This window comes from Poecilia mexicana, unplaced genomic scaffold (assembly GCF_051168715.1).
Source record: "Poecilia mexicana isolate PSO_F unplaced genomic scaffold, ASM5116871v1 scaffold_4, whole genome shotgun sequence".
Classification (NCBI taxonomy): Eukaryota; Metazoa; Chordata; class Actinopteri; order Cyprinodontiformes; family Poeciliidae; genus Poecilia; species Poecilia mexicana.
Genome location: NW_028263373.1, coordinates 22969198 through 22989232, shown reverse-complemented (window position 1 = coordinate 22989232; position 20035 = coordinate 22969198). Strand labels below are relative to the sequence as shown.

Genomic DNA, 20035 nt, shown 5'->3' with positions numbered 1-20035 from the left:
GACTTAAATCTACTTTAAATTTAAAATACTTGTGTAAATACTGTGAAACTTGTATTATTTTTTCATACCATGAAAAAATAATGGTATGAGGCATTTACTCATAATGGTAAATGCTTGAGATATTTGATTTTTTATTTTATTTTATTTTTTTAATTTTTAACCTGCTGTTTTCCCAGTTTATCAGTTTTTTCTTCAGTTACCTAATCAATCAACCAAGCAAATCTCTTAAGGATAGCTTCGATCTTCAGCGTCTTTGGTTTGGATTTTAGCTGAGCGATGCTCATTAACTCAGGAAGTTAAAATTTGCAGAAGAGAAGTGTGTTCCTTAAACACACACCACAGGAATTTATGCTATTTTGTTTTTCATTTTTCTGTCAGCTCTGATTATGTTTTGGTACCCCAGGAGATTTTGACAGTGCGGTGTTGTTTTGGGCTCATGCTGGAAGCCTTGGCTGACGCCTGGGTGTGTGTCAGTGGGTCCCTGCCTACATTTGTCTGTAGCCTAATTATTTTTGACTGCTGTGCGGCATGTGACTGTATAACTGGAATTCCTTTATCAGCGGCAGATGATAGAGTCTCTGTGTTTCCGTGGAGTTCAGGCTGGTGGGTGTCTGACCTGACCCATGACCGTCGTCCAAACTCACTGCTTTTTTCCTCACAGCAACAAAACATGGAAGCCAGCTGTATACAAATGCTTCTTCCATACTGTGACGCAAATACTTTAAATATTACTAAACCAATAGGTCAATGGGTTTTGGTAATATTTATTACCGTACTAGTTCGACTCTCAACTAAAGACAGCTTTCATTTATGATCAATAAATTTATGATTAATAAAATGTGTTCTGGGGGTGCACTGATTACAATTTTCTGGCCAATTACCAATTGTTAAAAAGCCTAACCTGCCAATTCCAATTTTGCCCAATGCTGATTTTTTTTTGTCTGAAATGTTGCTAAATATACCAAGAAAGCTGAGTTGGCAACAGTTGGGAGACTACTGTTAACTGCAATCATCAAACTTCTCTCACAGCAGAATAGAGCATGACAGTGGCTGATTGTAGACCTGTGCTGAGGCAGATCAGCGCATGTAAGTCATATAAGCATCAGTCGATAACCGATATCCTAAAATTAAGGAATTCGGAGCTGATAAATCAGCTGGCTGATAAATCAAACTGATGTTCACTGACTGAGTTAAAACCAAAATAAAATTGCTTATGACATTTTTAAAAGTTGAATTTCAATACCTCAAAAATCTTTTTTTTTAAAGGAAATAACCTTTAACTGCCGAGCTGTGCAACACAGCTGCTCTCTCCCTCACACATTGTGCGACGCTGCTGCTCCTAATATATTTGATTGTTGATCAACCATGATAAATGCTGCTGCACAGTTTTGATAAATGAATGACTTAACAAGCATATAAAAGTTAGTCTTTTTTTCTCTCTTAAATAAGAAGTTGGTCACTGTGTTTTACAACTGGCCCTCACTATGTAGAAGAACAAAATAAATTTTAAGTTGGAGTACTTTAGCTTAATATGAACTCTGGATGATTGCCTAGAAAAAGGTCTGAAATGATTTCCTGCCAGTTATCTACAAAGTGCCATGCAGGAAGTAAACTGGAGGACACTTATGCCTGCGGATCAATAATAAAAGTCACCTGACACCCATCCACCTGTCCTCTGCTCTGTGTCTCACCTCCACCCCCCTCAGGAGCTGCACAGAGGAGCCCTTGTTTGATCCCTGGACATGCCCCAATTTTCTTTTTTTAAAACTCTGAATCCATGGCAACGCTGTTCGTGTGACGAGCAGCCCTGACTTCTGGCCCTTCTGCTCCCGAAACAAAAGCTGAGAAGTTGTGCTGGGAGGGAGAGGAGCGCTGGGGGACAGAGGATGAAGGAACGGCGGGGCGGGGGGATAATGGGAAGGTGTCTGGGATGGAGGCTTTGAGGCGAAACCTCCTCTGCTGTGTGTCCCCTCGACCTATAAAGAAGGAGAGTTACGAAGTGTGAACGGTGCCAGCGGCTGTTTGTCTGTCTCTGTGTCAGAACCTCTGAATGGACCGCTGTGTTGCTCCTGGCTTCCTTCACTGTTCTGCAGAAACCAGAATGTGAACAAAAAATGTGTTTGGAGGTTTTTCTGTAAGTGTAGAGCAAAGCTATTGAGTTCATAATGTCTCTGATGTCAATACACAACAGTCATTTTCATTAAATTAGAGCATGCTTTCTGATGAGGCTCGTTTGTCACATTAAAAGTAACTGGTATTATGCATTCCTTTAATTAAACTTTCTCTATTATAAAGTGTTTTTATTGGTCTGGTGTAATATTCTAATTTTAAATGTCATATTTTTATTAACTAAGTGGAAAATCATCATAATTAACACAAACCTGTGTGTAATTAATCTATATATGTAATATGTTTCACTTCAATGACATTTCAATAAAAATATTATCATTTGAATGGCTCTGTATTAGTTCTGAGAACATTTGACAACATTTCAATCAGCTTAGTTAAATAGTTAAACATTTTTTAACTATTTAACTGGAAAAATCATGGAGAATATTTTGTTATTTAAAATGTCAGCCTCAAAGTGCTGAAATCATTACACCTCCATGACAGTTGGCATGATGTTTTTGTGCCGACAGGTTAAATTACAAACCAATAAAGTGCTAATACCATCTTAAAATAGACTTTGGTGCTGTCATGGTTTAAAAGAGAAAATTCATTTAACAACTTTGGATCAGCTGGTCCAGCTCAAATTTCTGACAGAAATTATTGACTTAATTACTTAGTTATTAATCAATAACATGTCAATGGTCTGTCCTAAGAACTTAAACTAGAAGTGACTAATATGTGAATAAAAATTTCAAAATTGTCCATCTATCACTGTTAAAAAGAATGAAATGTATTACTTTTCTCTCCCTTCTTTTATATGAATGTCAGCTAAATTTCTGACTGTTGTGCTATCAGTCAAATTAAATAAGAAATATTTTCAACTTGTGACCTTGGGAGTATCTGCTGGGATTTTTACCACTGATACTTTATCTATTCATTTAGCTACAGACAAAAATGAAATATGTGTTTCTAGCGTCTCATGGATAGCAGAAAAAGGATACAAGTGGAAGTTCTTTGAAACGGTTCATTCGTCCTGCTGTCCGCACGGTTTCCCAGTCATACGTGTTTCCTGCCTTCTCCCTTTAGGGCTCTGTGCAGAAGAATGGGCATTGTTAAATTATATACACAGTGGCCTTGCATATCTCTGCAAGTTTGTAGCAGAAAACATTTTAGCTGCTTGAGTGAATTTGAAATCTTTAAAATCTTTTTCACAGTGTGGGCTGAGCGATAGATTCCTGCAGCCAGAAGAGACAGAAAGAAGAGGATTGTTGTTGTTCTGTTCCTGTCCTGGTACCAACATCTCCACTCCGTTCTGCCACTCGGCTGCTTCAGAGACTTCAGTCTAAACCTGCTGCTGTAATTCTTTCTAATATCACAAGATTTAAAAAATGGCAAAGTGCTTTGCAAAGGGTTAAAACAGCTTGAAATTTTTCACATTTTGTCATGATACAACCACAAGTCTGGTTGTAGTTGTTAGGATTTTTGTCAAAAACTAGCATAATCATGATAATTAAGGTAATAATGAAGAAAATGATGCATTGATTTTAAAGTCTGGGCTGCACGGTGCAGCAGTTAGTAGCACTTGCCTTATAGCAAGAAGGTCCTGTTTCAATTCCTAGCCTGGGGTCTTTCTGCATGTTCTCCCTGTGCATTGTGGGTTATTTCAGGGTACTCTGGCTTCCTCTCTCAGTCTAGAAACACAACTGTTAGGTTAACTGGTCTGTGAGTGTGTGTGTACATTGTTGGTTGTTCTGTGTGTCAGAATTTATTTCAGTTTTGGCTGTGATTCTTGTTTAAATTTAGATCTGGACTTTGACTGGGCCAATCTAACCCATAAATATGCTTCGATTAAAGTCCTTTCATTGTTAGTTTGGGTTGTTTTGAGTTGTGCAGCTGGTAGGTGAACCTTTGCCCTCGTTGTAGGTCTTTAGCCTCTACAGTGTTTTCTACCACAGTCGCTCTTAATTGCCAGGTATTTTCCATGCCACTCTGACCAACTTCTTTGTCCTGCTGAAGTAAAGCACACCACAACATAACACAGCCACCGCTGTGTCTCTTGTAGGGGAAAATGTGTGCAAGGTGTTCCTGACTACATCCAGCATATTATTGCATGTTGTCAAAAAGTCAGACTGTAGTTTCATCTAAGATAGGCATCTGAGTATCGGTATGCTAAAGGTCATGTTTGACCAGAGAGCTACACTTTGTAGATCTCTGGTCAACATAACAAAGAAGAGAAAAAATCAAAAAGTACAATTCATAATTGTCCTTTTACTGTTTCTCTTATAACTGATCTCTTTCTATTTTTTATTGTCAATCTAACCCTGCTTTAAACCTTTCCACAACTTTTTCTCTGATCTGTCTGGGGGTTTCTTTGTTCACCATCAGGTTTACAAAGAAAATACCTTATAGTTGCCTAATTACTAATTGCTAGTTAGGCAATTACTGGAACTGGACTTTTATTTAAAAAAAAAAAAAAATTTAAAACCATGCATAATTTCCCTTCCACTTAATACTGTTACTGTTTATTTTGTGTTGCTCTGTCCCATAAAAACATAATAATACTCTGATCTGTATCATTGTAATGTCACAAAATGAGAAAACGCTGAGGGTTTGAATGTTTTTGTAAGTCACTGTATTTTGAACAACAGAACAAAGTTTTTACCTCCACCGGTCACACCTGCCTTTAGATGGTAAAACATTTACACTGCTCTATTTCTAAGTCTCATTAGCTGGGCAGGACACGCCTCACTAACCCCCCTTATCTTTCCACCCAGCATTATTCATATCAGTTTTGCTGAGCAACTGAGTCAGACTGCTCTCCTGGTTTCTACTGCTCTCTGATTCTTCATTTCTGTTTCCAGTTCTGGACTCCTTCAGCGATGTTTGACAAGCAACATTACGAAAGTCCACCAGTCTACAGCCCCCCCTACAGCCCGCCGTCCAACAATGGCTTCGGTCCTGCCGGCAGCTTCCATGGCCCTCAGAGTGACTACAACGCATACCCACCACCGCCGGGATCTTACTACATCGAAGACCGGCCGCAGCACTTCTACAAATGGCGGTCACCTCCTGGGATCATCAAGGCCATGATGGCTACAGTGATAGTGTTGTGTCTGGCCATATTCGCCTGCGTCGCTTCGACTCTAATGTGGGATATGCAGTACTCATATGGAGGCGGCGGCTACTACGGCTCTGGTCTGGGCTACGGCAGTGGCTACTCTGGAGGGAGCTATGGCTCATCCTATGGAGGCCTTGGAGGTTATGGAGGTTATGGAGGCTATGGGAACTACTACGGCTCCTACGTGTCTCCTTACTCAGCCAAAACTGCCATGATTGCCATGGCGGCTATCAACTTCATCTGCTGTATGTCATTCTTCATCGCCAGCTTCTCTAAGTCCAATGTCGTCCGCAGCCGAAAGTACTTTCTGGCCGTCCTTATAGCCAGCGTTCTCATGGGGCTCTTGCAGGTAACACTAAATATTTACCTTTATTTATAATACATACACTGTATGCTATCTGTTGTGATGTATACTTTCAAAACTTTTATGATTAAGAAAAACTCAGTTCAACAGTTTTTATAGAGGTTCAGGGTACAAGTGGGGCTTACTTGTTGATCGTTTAAGCTTTAGTGTTTAAGACAGCAAGATTTCTACTATTAAAACTTCATTAATGTAGAAATTATTTACAATATATTGTTTCCCATTCATCAGTGAACCGTTGTGTTTTTGAGTTAAAACATGTTTAGAGTTGACAGGAAATTTGAAAATATCACTTGATAGTTATGTGTTATTGAAATATTGGACGATTAATACCTGAACACCAACTATAAAGTCTTAAAAAATTTAAACATTTTAAAAAGACTTAAATAAATAAGCAATGCTAAGCCTTGTGGGGTACAATTAAAGCCTGGTGGCCCGCCAGGCTTATAATACACTGAGGGAAACCCTGATATATGAATATTTTCTTCTATCTGAAGAAATTGAAAATGTTTTTGTCTTGAGATATTTATTGTAAAGTAAGTAATAACATCTTTAAAATACAGGACCGTATTGCAGAGCGATCTTTTGCTATAGTTGGGAATCTACAAATTCAGTAAAATTCTGCTTCCTGTGCGACTCTAAGGTGTGTGTACACAAACACGAAAAGGAATTAAACTGTGTTGTCTTATTCTGTTAAATAAGAGGTTATAACTCACCAAGGTATTTTTTTCAGTGCACCTCAAAATGAATAGCATTAGTTTTGTTCAACATAATATTAGAGAGATTAAAAAGAAGGATTTTATCTACCACACTTTGAGAAGACTTTCAGTGATCGGTCATTAATAATTAATCACATTTATCTTGATTTGTCTTCTGATTTGAGAAATAATCCCATTTCACTTTGGGTGCATGTGTCACACTGGATCTTTTTTGAAGGGTGTTATCCATCCACAGACAAAGGTGAAAATATACATTAAAATGCATTGAAAAAATGCAGCGTTGCAGAAGGTTATACCAGTTTTGCTACCTGCAGTAGCTCAGCAGGTAGTTATCTGGCTTAGTCATTCATGTACTCTACCCTTCGCTCTGCCATATGTTCAATTCAGTGATGTGACGAACAGATAAGTCAGGTGTGCCTCTGTGTCAGTATGACTAAATATCTACACGTTTTTTCTACTTTTCAGGGCATCATGACCATCGTCTACATTGTCGGAGTAAATCCCATGGCCCAGAGCTCTTCCAACATCATATATAATCCGATGCTCATGATGTGTCAGAACCTCTATCAGACCAGCTACTCACAGATGGGAGGACTGGGAGGTTTTCCTGTGTACAACCAGTACCTGTACCACTACTGTTTTGTGGACCCCCAGGAGGTCTGTGGCTTTTTTTAGTCAAGTTTCCAGAACTATTCATGTACAAAAATGCATTTTAATTTGTGGCTAAATGAAGATGATCTGTAATGCACTTAGTCTGTAAATAAGGAAAAAATATTTAAGCTTAAAGTATTAATTTGTCTTAAAAAAATGCTTTTAGCAACTGTGAATTCTAAACAAAACCGACTCAAAAGTGAAAACAGTCCAGGAAGCCAATAAAGCACAAGAAAACTTGACATCAGTGTCTATTCTTATCTGATTACATTTATTACACTTTTCATTAAAGACTGTTCTGTGTTTGTTGGGAGTACATGTGTGCTTCTCTGTCTCTGTTCGTTCTGTACCAGGATAAATGAACTTTATGGCTCAGCTTATCTCTGAGGAGTTTCTGGATCTGATCATCGTGTTCTTGCTTTCTCAGGCGGTTGCCATGGTGTGCGGATTCCTGGTGGTCATCGCTTTGGGCGTCGCTGCTTTCTTTGCTCAGAAAACAAGAGGGAAGATCTGGCGCTACGGAAAACCAAATATCTACTGGAAAGAGCCTCTAGTTGGTGGGAAAACGTCAGAAGGCAGAGACGTAGAGGAATGGGTAAGAGATATACCCCACTGGCAGGCAGTTTACGTGGGATTTAAACTGAAGGAAAGAAAAAGACTCAAACTGACCTGAGGCTGTGCATGCACAGCTTCCAGTCAGGAAACAAGGTCACTCAGTGTTTAAATCCTGGAATACAACGTTCACGGACAGATTTGATTAGATTATGAACCGCTGTTGCTTAGGTCAAAGATTCAGCCACAAAAAGTGACCTATTCTTTTAATCTCTGTCAAACTGTGTACCCTTTTATGTCAAATTGTTTTCCATCAGCTTTGTTTTTCTTTGCAAAGTTAAGTAGGTGACTGAGTAGATCTGCAGCAAAGCAGTCATTGCAGAGCGCAGGTAGTCATCAGGTGTAAAAACAGAAGGTGATTCAGGTGCTGTAAATAACCTCGCTGAGGTTTACCTTTACCTGAAGCTGCTCTGCAGTTTACAGCCCTCAGCTGTTTCATTGTTTGTTTGTTTTTTTAAAGTTTAAAGGTCAAAATGAGCTCCTCAAGAGATCCAGGGAGGAAACAGTCACTCCGTGGTGACAGTGTTTCCTATAACAGAGTCACTTTGTTCAGGGTCAGAGCTGATAGCAGCCAGTGATTCTCCTGGTTTTTAACCGGGTTTCACTCTGGGTAACCATTAACTACCCTAGAAGATACGGAGAGGCTTGCCAGTTTCTCTCTGCTTTGTTTGCTTTGCATTTTTAAGTGTCAACAACACTCTAGTTAAATTGCACCGATATCCTCCTGACTACCAGTATTTCATTTTTGTCCTCTGTAGAGGACATTTCTAAACTTGAATATCTCCCACCCCCTGCATTCTACTGAATTAATTCCTTTTGGTATTTAGAGAGGACATTTAGGGCTTTTCAATGATACCACATGTGAAGGGGTGGGACTTTTGTATGTACCGTTTTCTAATTCATAAAAATGGCATTCATCAGTAATAACACATTTTATGGGAAGAGACAAAGTAAGTACATAAAACCTTTTATTACCTTATAAAGACTGTGGGATTTAAAAAAATGGTGATTGGACAATATGTTTTTTCCTGGTAGTCAGGAGGATATGCGAGATATGGGTTAATGATCAACTTGACCTGTCACGTTTCAAATATTGTTTATTTCTTCTCTGGGAAAGAGTATTTTACTAAAGCAAAAACATTTAATAAGGAAGCAAGTGTATGGATGTTTACTTTCAAGTAAATTGTTAGAATATAAAATATGACAACTGAAAACAAAGGCTGTTTAAAATGGTTAAACTATTAATAATTCAGAACAAAATACTGCAGGTATTTTTACCTGGAGAATCAGGTAGAAGATGTCTGTGCCATGACACAACAAATTTCAGTACTATATTAATGATTCTTAATAATTTCTCTAAATGAACACACACAACTACTTCTTCTGCTTTTATTCCTCTTCTCTGAAGTCAGCCGGAGGGAATAATCTTCTTCCTGCAACATTCTCTGTTTTCAGCATCAGCTGATAATGATGCACACATGAGGATGCTCCTGCATCAAAACAGTTTGATTTCAAAGTGTGCCACCTGAATGGAGAGCTCACTTTCAAAATAAAAGCCATTCATCAAAAGCTATAAAAGCAGCATGTTTGGATTTGCATTCTAAGTTAACATTTAATTTCCGACTCTGTTGACCTTGCAGGCCTGGATGAATGTGACCTGAGGGCTGTAAATTAATCACCTCTGCCCTATTTTAGATTCGTTCTCCAGCTGTAAAAATATAAATCCTGGTCTTTTTGTTTACCTGTCTGTCGGGCCTCGGCCTGTACACACCTACAAAAAAAAAAAAAATCCAGAAATAAACCCTTGTACATCAGCAGTAGTTGTAGAAGTGCTCACTGATTTTGAAACATAAATGCTGCAAGTGAGAAACATTGACTTTTTTTCTTACTGTGATGTATAAATGAATTAGTTTCTGTATGATTAGATCAGATCAGGTAAGGTTACAGCTCCCATCTGTCTGAAAAGCAAATAAAACATGAGTCAAGGAAAATTAAGTTATTTCATAGTATGTAAAAAGAAAGAAAAATACCACAACTGTAAAGGCAACATAAAGGTTTGGGTTTTAACCATCAATGCTTAAAGGAAAGTGCTGACAGAAATTGAAACTGTGAAAAATTGTGACCCACAGAATAACGTTGTGGGTTTTGTTTGGTTGAGAAAATAGTGACTAAAAACTTACGAGAAAAAAAATCACTAAACGTACATCATTCAATAAATCTTTTATCTATTTGTCACCCTTCTTCTCCGTAGCGTTTAGGTTTGCTCCAGCTGATATTTGGTTATTTTCTAAGACGGTGTGGGATGTTTTCCACTGCTTTACACTTTGACTGCTTATCAGCACTTCACACAAAACCAGTGAAAAACAAAAATAAATTTAAATATCCTTTTAAATTCACCTGTTTTCACAGGTGTGCCATCGTATTTGTAGAGCATGAAAACAGCTAGCATTAATTACTTTCACTCAGTTCTTCTTGTTTATATGGAATTTGTAAAAAATAATTTTTATTTTCCACTATTGATGCAGTGAGTCTACCTTATATTTTTCTTCGTATTATGTCTGGGGAAGCTTATTATTTAAATTCACGAGTCAATCAAAGACTCCGGCGCTCAGTCTGTCTCCTGCAAAGCCTGCCTGCAGAAGGAGCTTTAAACAGATGTGTGGTTATATTGGATTATATAGAGCCGTTTGTTTTGGAGATGGGGTGTCATTGCCTCATGAACGGCATCGTGTGCTGAGAGGTGGCTCCTGTGCCTAGCGGAGTAAATCCTCTGACTAGCACTTGTGTCTAATAATGGAGCGGTTCTCAGTGATGTCATCCTCATCTTATTGTTGCTTCAGTCATGTTGTGCCTCCACTCCGTTTGAGAACTTCAGCGTTTTTCGAAGAAATGATGAGAAGGAGGTATGGATAAGGATTAGAAAGGCTTAGGAGAAGGCACAAGAATTTTGATAAAATACGAGCCCTGGAAAATGTGATGTTGCTAACGGATTATTATTTATTCAGAGATTAAAAAACGGCGCCCGTTTGGGTTGGGTAACCTACTTTTTCTGTGCCTTAAGACTGTGGTGTCTTCTGAATCCTTTATATGCTTTAGCCAACACATTCAAGTTATATTTAAATTTCTTATCTTCCACTCCGCACTTCAAGCAAATCCACATGGCTGTTGGACTTCTGTTACACTCTGCCAGGGAAGCTTAAGGCTGTGGTTACTCTAAGGACTTTTCTGTGTGGTGGGGTCTGGGGAGGCCCGGCTTGCCCTGATGACCTCACACACAGGCTTTATTCGCTCAGCCGGGGGGGCTGCATTGTGTCTGCAGCATGAAGTCATCAGAGTCAGTCGTAGAAGGGCTGCTTGTGTGCTTCAGATGGAGGGAGGCAGCGCTCTGTGTTGGTGATGGATAAAAACATCCAGAGGATGAATAAGTGGGAGAGTTTCCTAAAGACGCTGCGCTGCTTCACAAAAACAACATCAGTTCATTTCACTGGGGTTTTCTGTGTTACTTCAACACAAAGTAGTTCATAATTTGAAGTGGGATGAAAATAATGCAGAATTTCTAAGGTTTTTATGTTGCAGGTAAAGATCTGAAAAGTGTGGCATGCATCAGCCTGTAGCAGTCAGACTTTCTGTCTAACTATTGCTTTCTCCTTCTGTTTAGTTTATTTCCTCTGAACTTGTGACACTTTCCATCTGGGATATATCTTTGGCACTTTTATTTTCTCAAACACTTTGTTTTTTCTCCATATTCTTTCCTTCCTCGGGTTCGTCCTGCACTCATGCCGAACGCATCCTGTGCTCACAGTTGATTGGTTTTTGTGTTGCACTCTGGGAAAACATTGTTGAGATTCCTCTCCAAACAGGATTCACCTGCAGCTACAAGAAAGGGAGACGTGCAGAACTCAGCCTGCTCCACCCACCATGATTATTGTTTCTGGAGGGTTGGCTGTTGTTTTTAATGATTTATACATTGTGGTTCCTTCTTATCCTAATAAAATGCTTTACTACAAGATTTTGTGAAGATATTACGAAGAAAGTGCAGAATACTGACATTTTTTCTTTATCATTAATAATTTTGATGCTGGCATCAGTCATAGTCTTTGGCTAGTTGGGCTCTTCACTCCCACTGTGTTTTCATTTTGGCAGAGAATCGGCGGTATGGTTGCTGTAATCGTCTACATATCCAGGAATTACGTAATAGTCCCAGTTTCAGCCCTTAATCTGACAAAAATATTCTAAATAGCTGATTATCTTGACTATTCCAGGAGAACATTTCACAACTATTAAACTCAGGTCCTATTCAAAGCCCGTCCAACTTCATACTTAAAGTACTTTTTTATGATTTCGGTTTTGCATTAGGGGCTTTATTTTTATGAGGCTTATGAGTCTATTAAAGGCAAAGGACAGAAACCCTTTAGGATTATATTTTTCTTGCATCATAATATCTCTGGAAATCCTACACAGGAGTAAGCTTCTCACTGTTGTAGTCTTCTGTAATCTCTGATTTTTACATGTTTTAATACAGTCTGTGTGCAAGAGTCTCAGTTGTTTGAACAACCGATTTTCCTGACGTAAATGTCTAAATGTTGCTTTTCAAACTCTGAGATAGAAGTGGATTAAAATGACCTTATGAACATTTGTACATGCATGTAAAATATTAAATGGAAACATGTAACACCAAAGAGGACTAAACCATTGAAAACATGTAAATTAGTTTTAGTTATTATCTACGGAGGCCAATCCCATTCTGCCGGTGTTACAGCAGAGGGTGATCAATATTTGTTCAAGTGTTCAAGATAAACTCACTGAACTGAACCAACCCTGAATCTTTCTTTGTGAAGCTTCCTGACCTCACACCTGATGATTGTTTTTACACTTCTGTTTACTTTAAAAAGGAGGAAGAGAAAATCTGTTCCATGTGCATGAAAACATAAGGCAAGAGAAAACAAGATAGCTTTTATGTGTTGTGTTTTCAGTCTGGTTTTAGTTGCTTTTTTTAGTTGCTTTTCAAATATCGGTCATTTCTTAGCTTCACCATTTCATTAGGAGATTGCTTCAGCGTTGGGGATTATAATCTGGCTTGTTTTGTGTCAACTAGTCTGAGGGCAGATCAGAACCAAGCTACATGGGAGTTGGCACAAATAAAATGTTTGGAGAATTTAATAGACATTTAAACGATTTTCTGACTAATGATTTCCATAAATAATGAAAATACTATAATAAAATAATAGAAAATAAATTCACACTGTAGCAAAACTAATTTTTTCCAGGAGGAATTGTTAATTTCTCAGATTTCGCCCCGTACTGTTTAAAAGCTGTTGAGCAAACATTGACTGTAGATGATATATGGGATTTTATATATAAAATGCCACAACATGAGAAAAACAGAGGAAGACGTGTTTATTTATGTAGGATGTGAGTCAGAGAGCTCGGCTTGGTCCCGACTCTTTGTGAGTAGCGTAGATGTTTGTTTTTGTGTGCTCAGCCCTTTTTCTTGCTCTTTCTTCCGGCTCGCTTTAGGTGAACAATGTGGAGGAAAGCCGCAGCGTTCAGGATGCGCCGACCCTGCTGGTGTCCGAGAAGGGAGGCGGTTTGCTCAACGCCTCGGCTAACAGCGTCAGCTCCTTCCCCCCCACCAAGGTGGACAGCGGCTCCTGCAACGAGGACGACAACCAGTAGGCGACCCTGTTCTCTCTCCTCTTTCCTTTGTCCCGTTTTCAACTTCTCTACAGGTTTTTGTATTTAAATAATTGAATTTAGTTAAAGTTAAGCTGTTTTTTTTTCTTTTAAATTGCTTAGATGTGCAAATCAGTCAGACCCACTATGCTAGCTCGTCTGCACGGATAATTTTTGAGAGGAGCCCAGATTTCCTTAATTATGGCAAAACGGTGATTGGCTGGTAGTTCCTTGTGAAGCAGATCTTATCTACCTCAGCAAGGGTCTAAAAATCAATTTTTGTCCTCTTTTGTTCTGCTGAGAGACAGAGGTTTGACTGGCAGACCAGCCCACCAGATCATGTCTGCATGTTTGCGGTTAACAGTAGTCATCCCACTGTTGCCGACTCAGTGACTTTCTTGCTATATTGAGCAATATTTCAGATAAAAAAAATCAGTGTCAGCCAAAACTGGAACTGTCAGGTCAGGCTTTTTAAAGATCTGTTATCGGCTAGAAAACTGCAATCGGTGCACCCTTACTCTTTAACATGTTGGATAAAATCCATAATAAATTTAAATATTTCTTTGTAAGACTCAGTTCTTGGTCATTCATGTCTATTAAGAGTAAATGGAAACTGTCCTACAGACTAAAATAAACTTTTCCTGACTAAATGTCTATAAACTCACATATCTTCATCTCAGAAGTACAGAAACTATTCACCTCTGTACTCTTTTCTCCACATATTTATCCACTTTACCAGCATGAGGAAGTGCAGGGTTACTGCATGTGACATATTTTTTCTCACTTCAGATGATCCTGTTTTTATGTGTAAACTCCATTATATAAAACTGTCAGTGTTTCTATATTAAGGCAGCAGGAAAACAGTGGCGGCGACACAGGAGTCCGTGCAGCGCAAAGCCTTTTCCCACAATGAGTGAATTTCTAAACATGTGACTCAGAACAGCTCTAATCACTACGCTGCTTTAAAGCCCATAAAAACATATTGCCCTGCCCACATGGAGAGCTGTTTGTGACCTTTGAGCCTTTGTTGGATTAACTCTCTTTCCTTTCCCCTATTGGCCATTGGATTGTCTGAAGCAGAGCAGAATAGGCTGGATATTTATGAATAGGTGCGCTGGCTTGTCGCCAGAAGGACTTCTTATGCACCTGATTTTGTTTCTGGTTTCATCATGGAAGAAATCTTTAACAATTATCTAGACTCTGCACATAAACACAGGACTGAATCTGTTTCAGTCAAAGTAGAAAATAATGTAATGATTTCCTCTCCTGCAAAGTAAACAGAGCCGGTTTCATAAGCAGAAGAATGCTGGCCTGCGGACCCGCAGTGTGCTCTGCTCCTGACATAATTCACTGTGTAGTAATAACCCTTAATATCTGTGCCGTTGGATTTGGATTTCTCCACAAATCCCTACAAACCTACCAAATTGAATGGGCTTCATCATCCACAGCTTATTACAGAGGCGTACCTGCCTCCTGTTCACCGAGGATCTCCATATGCTGCTGTTCTCAGAGTGAAGGGCGTCAACTGCAGTGACCATGTAAACGCTTTCCTTCCTCCGTCTGGATGTTATCAGTAAACACACTGCTGTCTTCTTGGAAGTTCATTTCTTTCTTAGAAGGCTTTTCCGTTTTTTTTCAAGTAAAGAAGTAGAATAACCTCAGAATATAGAAAATTTATTAAAAATGCGCTAACTGTGTTTCAGTCGACCATAATATTGTGCAATTTAGGATTATGACAATAAATTTGATTAATAGAAATATGGCAGTTTAGAAGAAAACTCAAGTTTTTCTATAAAAGGTTTTTATCCTGGAAGAAATGTTTTTTTTCAGCTGTATTGAAATTTGTGTATTTCACAAAACTGCAGTGGAAACATTTTTCTGCATCACACGAGTCACATGATCAACAACCGGATGCTACTACTGGTGGAAAACGACAGGAGGATGATGGGGCGGCATGTTTTTAATAACTTATTAAAAACATTTAATGTTTTTTCAGCATTAGCAGAATATCGACAGAGTTTTGCGCACATTTCTAAAGGAAGCGCAGCTGGTTTAAACACCAACTCTGTTTTAATTTCACATCAATATTTACAAATGACCTTAAATCTGGACCATATTTCATTCTGTACAGTTGGATATAAATAAATTATAACATGAAAAGATAAATAAGTATAAATAAACTTAATAGAACTTGAACTGAAAGCAGGGTTAAATCATCATGACACATTGAAGATGATCTGGTCTGTAGCTGAAAATTTAAATCGCTGAATTTAACTTCAGCGATGCAAAAACACACAGCAGATTACACACAACAACCATGCAGGTCGTGTGTAACGACAAATTTGGCCCTTGTTGACCTTAGCGTGTTAGCATTAGCTTCTGCTAAATACTATGTTGGAATTAATTTTTATGATTACCTCTACAGGGTTTGCGTAACTAGCCTTTTAGTCCAATAATTTAGTAATTCTTTCTTTTTTCTGAGGTTCCCACATTTCCTGTCTGGTAGCCTAACCTGTCAGACCTAACATTATGATGTAATCGTTTTCCTGCAGGTACTCTGAAAAAATGACGAGTCGGCCATTAGAGGGGTATTCCCACGGCGGCAGGACGAGCTCCAGCCCCTCGGAGGAGACGGGAGGCCGCCGGCCGTCCGCGAACAGGGGCAAGAGGCGCAGACGCAACCCGGACATGGACGAGTCCCAGTACGAAACGGAGTACACAACAGGAGGAGAGACGGGAAACGAACTGGACATGGAGGAATGGGATAGGTGAGAACCAAGTTTCTACCTTTGGGCTTCTGACTCACTGCCTGGATTAGGGATGAAAATGTCATTAAGAACCGAACATGTAGATTAGAGTGAAGCTCCGTTTCTCCCTCAGGACCAGACCCACATTTTCTGACATAAATGAATAGCTGTAAGCTTTGGGAAACAAGCTTATGTGACAATAATTTGATGCAGCCAGGCCCTATTTTGGTTTTAAAAATGTTCTTTAAGTGTTGCGAGGAGCAAAAAGATGGTGAGTGCCTTCGCAACACGACTGCAAGAAGTTAGAGTGTATTCCTGGGTTAATCCTCTGAGGCACGCTCGTTCACATGCTTGTTTTCAGTCGGAGAAAAGTAGGACAAAGGTAAAATGGAGAGATTCACCGGCCAATCTAAAATATTTTTATCTAAAAACTGCAAAAGAACGAAAGCAGTGTTGTTTTTTTGATGGATGTTATTTTAAATCCAACCCTAAATAAAGGAATTACAAGATTATCCCCATTTATGCATCAAAGAAAACATCCCTGACCTTTATGTGACTCGGAGCGAATTGAAGTTCAGTTCAGTTGTTTGATAGACTGAGACTGTTGGGACTTCTTTAAAAGACAAAAATCAATAATCAGAGAAAATCTGTCTGCAACAACAGAACCTAAACAAATATTTCAGAAAACCATTTACATTTGAATATTGACTCTACCGATTGAAGAGTGTAATTGTTAAGTCTGATCTTTTTAATCTTTTTTCATCGTCTGCCTAACAGTGTGTACCCGACGATAACTTCAGATTCTCAGAGGCACCAATACAAGAGAGAGTTTGATGCAGACCTGCGCGATTACAAGCGCCTGTGTGCAGAGATGGACGACGTCAACGACAGGCTGAACAAACTCAGCCGGCAACTGGACACACTCGACGAGAGCTCTGCTAAATACCAGGTTTGATATTATCATATAGCCATGTTAGGCTGAGTGTTTAAGCAGAAACAAACTATCAGACGGGGATGGACGTGTTGTTTGGATTCTTTGGCTCAGATTCTTCCCTTATTTTGCAAAACAAAGTCCAAGAGTCAGGAATGCTGTTTATAGGCAAACCTTCAACTTTTCAGCTGAAAAATGATAAGATAAGATTTTTTCTGGCATTTTGTAGGAATGAACTGGACTAAAGTTGCTACAGTTGTGATATCAGCTTAAAAACCTTAAAATGTTTCATATTTGCACAGTTTTATCTGCCTTACCAATTTTCAAGACAGATAATGGGATTTATTGTTTTCAAGACTAAAAACACACTAATCTTTAATCTTTGCTGGAATACATTCCAGTTAATAAAGGTCCTGGGGTGTTTTTGGAAGTGTATAGGAAGGGATATCGATTAGTGACTTGCTAATTTATTCACACACCTATTGAACTTTTTCACATTTCGTCAGGTTAAAATCTTCAGAGTGTTTTTGGGGACTTTGTGTTATAGATCAACATAAAGTGCGTTACTGGATTGGTTGCCCTGCAGGTTTAGACCTGGAGTCAAACGTTTAAATAAAAAAAATATTCACTGCGTTTGAAAAGTTCACACTTTAAGATTGATGTTCTCAGATTCTCTCTATCTTCTCTTGTTTTCCAAAGAAGAATGGTCAAAAGTCTTAGTCTGTAAATGTGCAAAAAGCTGTTAAAAACACGTCCTGTAAACACAGCGAATGTTGAGTAATTGACTCTGATTGGTTGAATTCTTATACATTCCACAGTTTTCAGCTTTTTGTGTTAACAATGTTTAAAATCGTAAACTTGTCTCCTTTTCTTTTCACAAGTATGTGATATTTTGTGCTATTCTATCAAAAACTTTCCATTAAAATAAAATGTCTCACTTAATCTGCTAACCTAGAGCTTTAGGATGTTGCTGAAATATCTTGGCTCTTTGTTTCTTCTTTGCTGTTTGAGGATTTTTCTGCCAGAGAAGAAGAGACAAGAATCTGTAAATAACACATAATGACTTGTATGTTATTGTCTCTCAGCTTGTTGCAGAGGAATATAATGAGCTGAAGGATCTGAAGCAGGTGAGCTGAATGGTTTATATAAACTGCAGTGGGAAGCAGTTTTCTGTAGATTCCAGGTTGTTTCTTTATTCGGCTAATTGAGCAAACATCTCTGCAGACTTTACAGTACCAGACTAAGAAGAGGGAATGCCGCAGGCTGAGGCACAAACTGTTCCACATCAAGCGAATGGTGAAGGACTACGACAAGAACCACTGAAGGGTTCGCTCTGTTCCGGCTCTCCGCTCTGTGGGCCGCACTGCAAAAACCACTCAGCCATCGCTACATCGAGCTACACTCCCTAATACTTCAGAGACTGCAGCATGCTGAGGCCAAAGTTACAGCACACACACACACACCCAGACTCACACTGCACTCAGTACAAAGCACAGTGAGCTTACCCGGAAAATAATGATTAAGAGTTGTGTTTACTTTCATTTTCTCATCATTAACCGTCATTCGTCTGTTTATTGGAGCAAAATGAAGGCGGTTTTGACAGAGGTAGCTTCTCCTGATAGAACAGAGGAGAGAGCAGGAGTTTGAAACTGATCTTCAGTCAGCTGAGGTAACACCAGCCTGCGGACGCAGGCAGAGGTTGAACTGCAAACAGGGATTGTTTGGCAGGAAATATGCAGCTCTGTTAATCTTTGGTGTAGTCTTTGTTGCAGACGTGCTTCGCTTGAGCTTTTTTTACGTAAGTGTCAGTATTTGCAGTCACCTTAACCATCAGAGAACTGCCAACCTGTGGGAACATTGTACTGTTTTTATTTTTTTATTGACTCATAACTATGATGAAACCAAAAAGTGGATAAAACAACCATTGTGGTATACTGTGTTGTACTGTACATACTTTAAAGGAATTCATTTCATACTACATATCAAGAACAAACAGAAATTATGTCTATGCCAGACTGTAGAGCATTATTATTATTATTATGTACTGAAGACTTTTTAATCAGTGTCATTTAAAATCTGGGTAGTAAAATGAATCAAACTGGTTTTATGTTTTCTATCATGAGCACTCCACTGTTCTTCATTTCAGTCTGCTGTAATATTCAAATTTTTCTGTCAAATGCAAAAAAAAAAAAAAAAAGAAAATCTGCTGTAGATTTTAAAATTGCCTTTAATTTGTTTTGCATTTTCATTTTTATGAAGATTTTTATTGTCTTTTTAAAAAAAACGTTTTTGAGCCATTTATTTTTGTAAGACATTTATTTTCATTGTTGCAGTCATAAAATACTTTTTTTTTTTAACTTTACACCTATATAAATTATGTTGTCTACAAAGTGTTAATTTAGCACCTAATAAACATCTAATTCTCAACAACGTGAGTCTCTGCTGCTCTGTTGGTTTGGTGAAACCGGCCGCTCTGCCTGTACAGTGAACGTCCTGAAGGGGGCGCAGGATGACTGGATCTACAGCGATCCAGCGAACAAGTACGGTGAGTCTAATGCTGACTGCTGCTGCCCTCTAGTGGTAAACCAGTGAAATGATCCCAGTTATTTACGTCACTTCTAACTGCCGCACAAAAACCGCGCAGGATTTCAACCAATGTCCAGTTTAACTTCGTAAAAACTGTTAATCTGATGTCATAATCTGTCCTATTCTCATACGTTTGTGTCAATCTATGATAAAAACGGCAGATTTTCTTTCTTTAGCTGTCAAAATGGATGATTTTAGATGAAGCTGCCTGATGAGGAGTGCTTGGAGGCATTAATATTTGATCTAAGTGCAACTTTTTATTTTATCTTTAATTAGTTTGTTTCATAAGTAAATGCACAAGTAAAACCAGAAGTTTACATGCAGTTAATAAAAATTACATGTAATTTATATTAACTAATTTATATTAATATAATTTATTTTCCCTCCCTGTCTGAAGTTAAACTAGATCAAATGTCTTTTGTTTTAGGTCAGTTAGAATTGACAAAATTATTTCTATTTGCTAAATGCCACATTAATGAGAGAAAGAATATATGAGAGAGTTTATGAGAGATTATGTCATTAAAAATA

The 20035-nt window shown here is 38.5% G+C and overlaps 1 protein-coding gene across 1 annotated transcript; it reads left to right on the top strand.

Annotated features, from left to right (window-relative positions):
- Positions 1-3993: 3993 nt before the first annotated feature.
- LOC106929331 (occludin) lies at positions 3994-19351 on the top strand. The gene is made up of 8 exons (XM_088005099.1): positions 3994-5576; positions 6773-6964; positions 7386-7553; positions 13088-13242; positions 15796-16011; positions 16768-16939; positions 18007-18048; positions 18146-19351. The coding sequence occupies exons 1-8, from the start codon at positions 4989-4991 to the stop codon at positions 18242-18244; spliced, it is 1632 nt and encodes a 543-aa protein (XP_087861225.1). The 5' UTR covers positions 3994-4988; the 3' UTR covers positions 18245-19351.
- The last annotated feature ends 684 nt before the right edge of the window (positions 19352-20035 follow it).

Bases quoted from the DNA above. Each gene is read 5' to 3' on its own strand.
- LOC106929331 (XM_088005099.1), top strand. From the start codon at position 4,989: ATGTTTGACAAGCAACATTACGAAAGTCCACCAGTCTACAGCCCCCCC. The intron at 5,577-6,772 runs GTAACACTAAAT...TCTACTTTTCAG, and splicing joins TTCTCATGGGGCTCTTGCAG to GGCATCATGACCATCGTCTA. The intron at 16,012-16,767 runs GTGAGAACCAAG...TCTGCCTAACAG, and splicing joins GACATGGAGGAATGGGATAG to TGTGTACCCGACGATAACTT.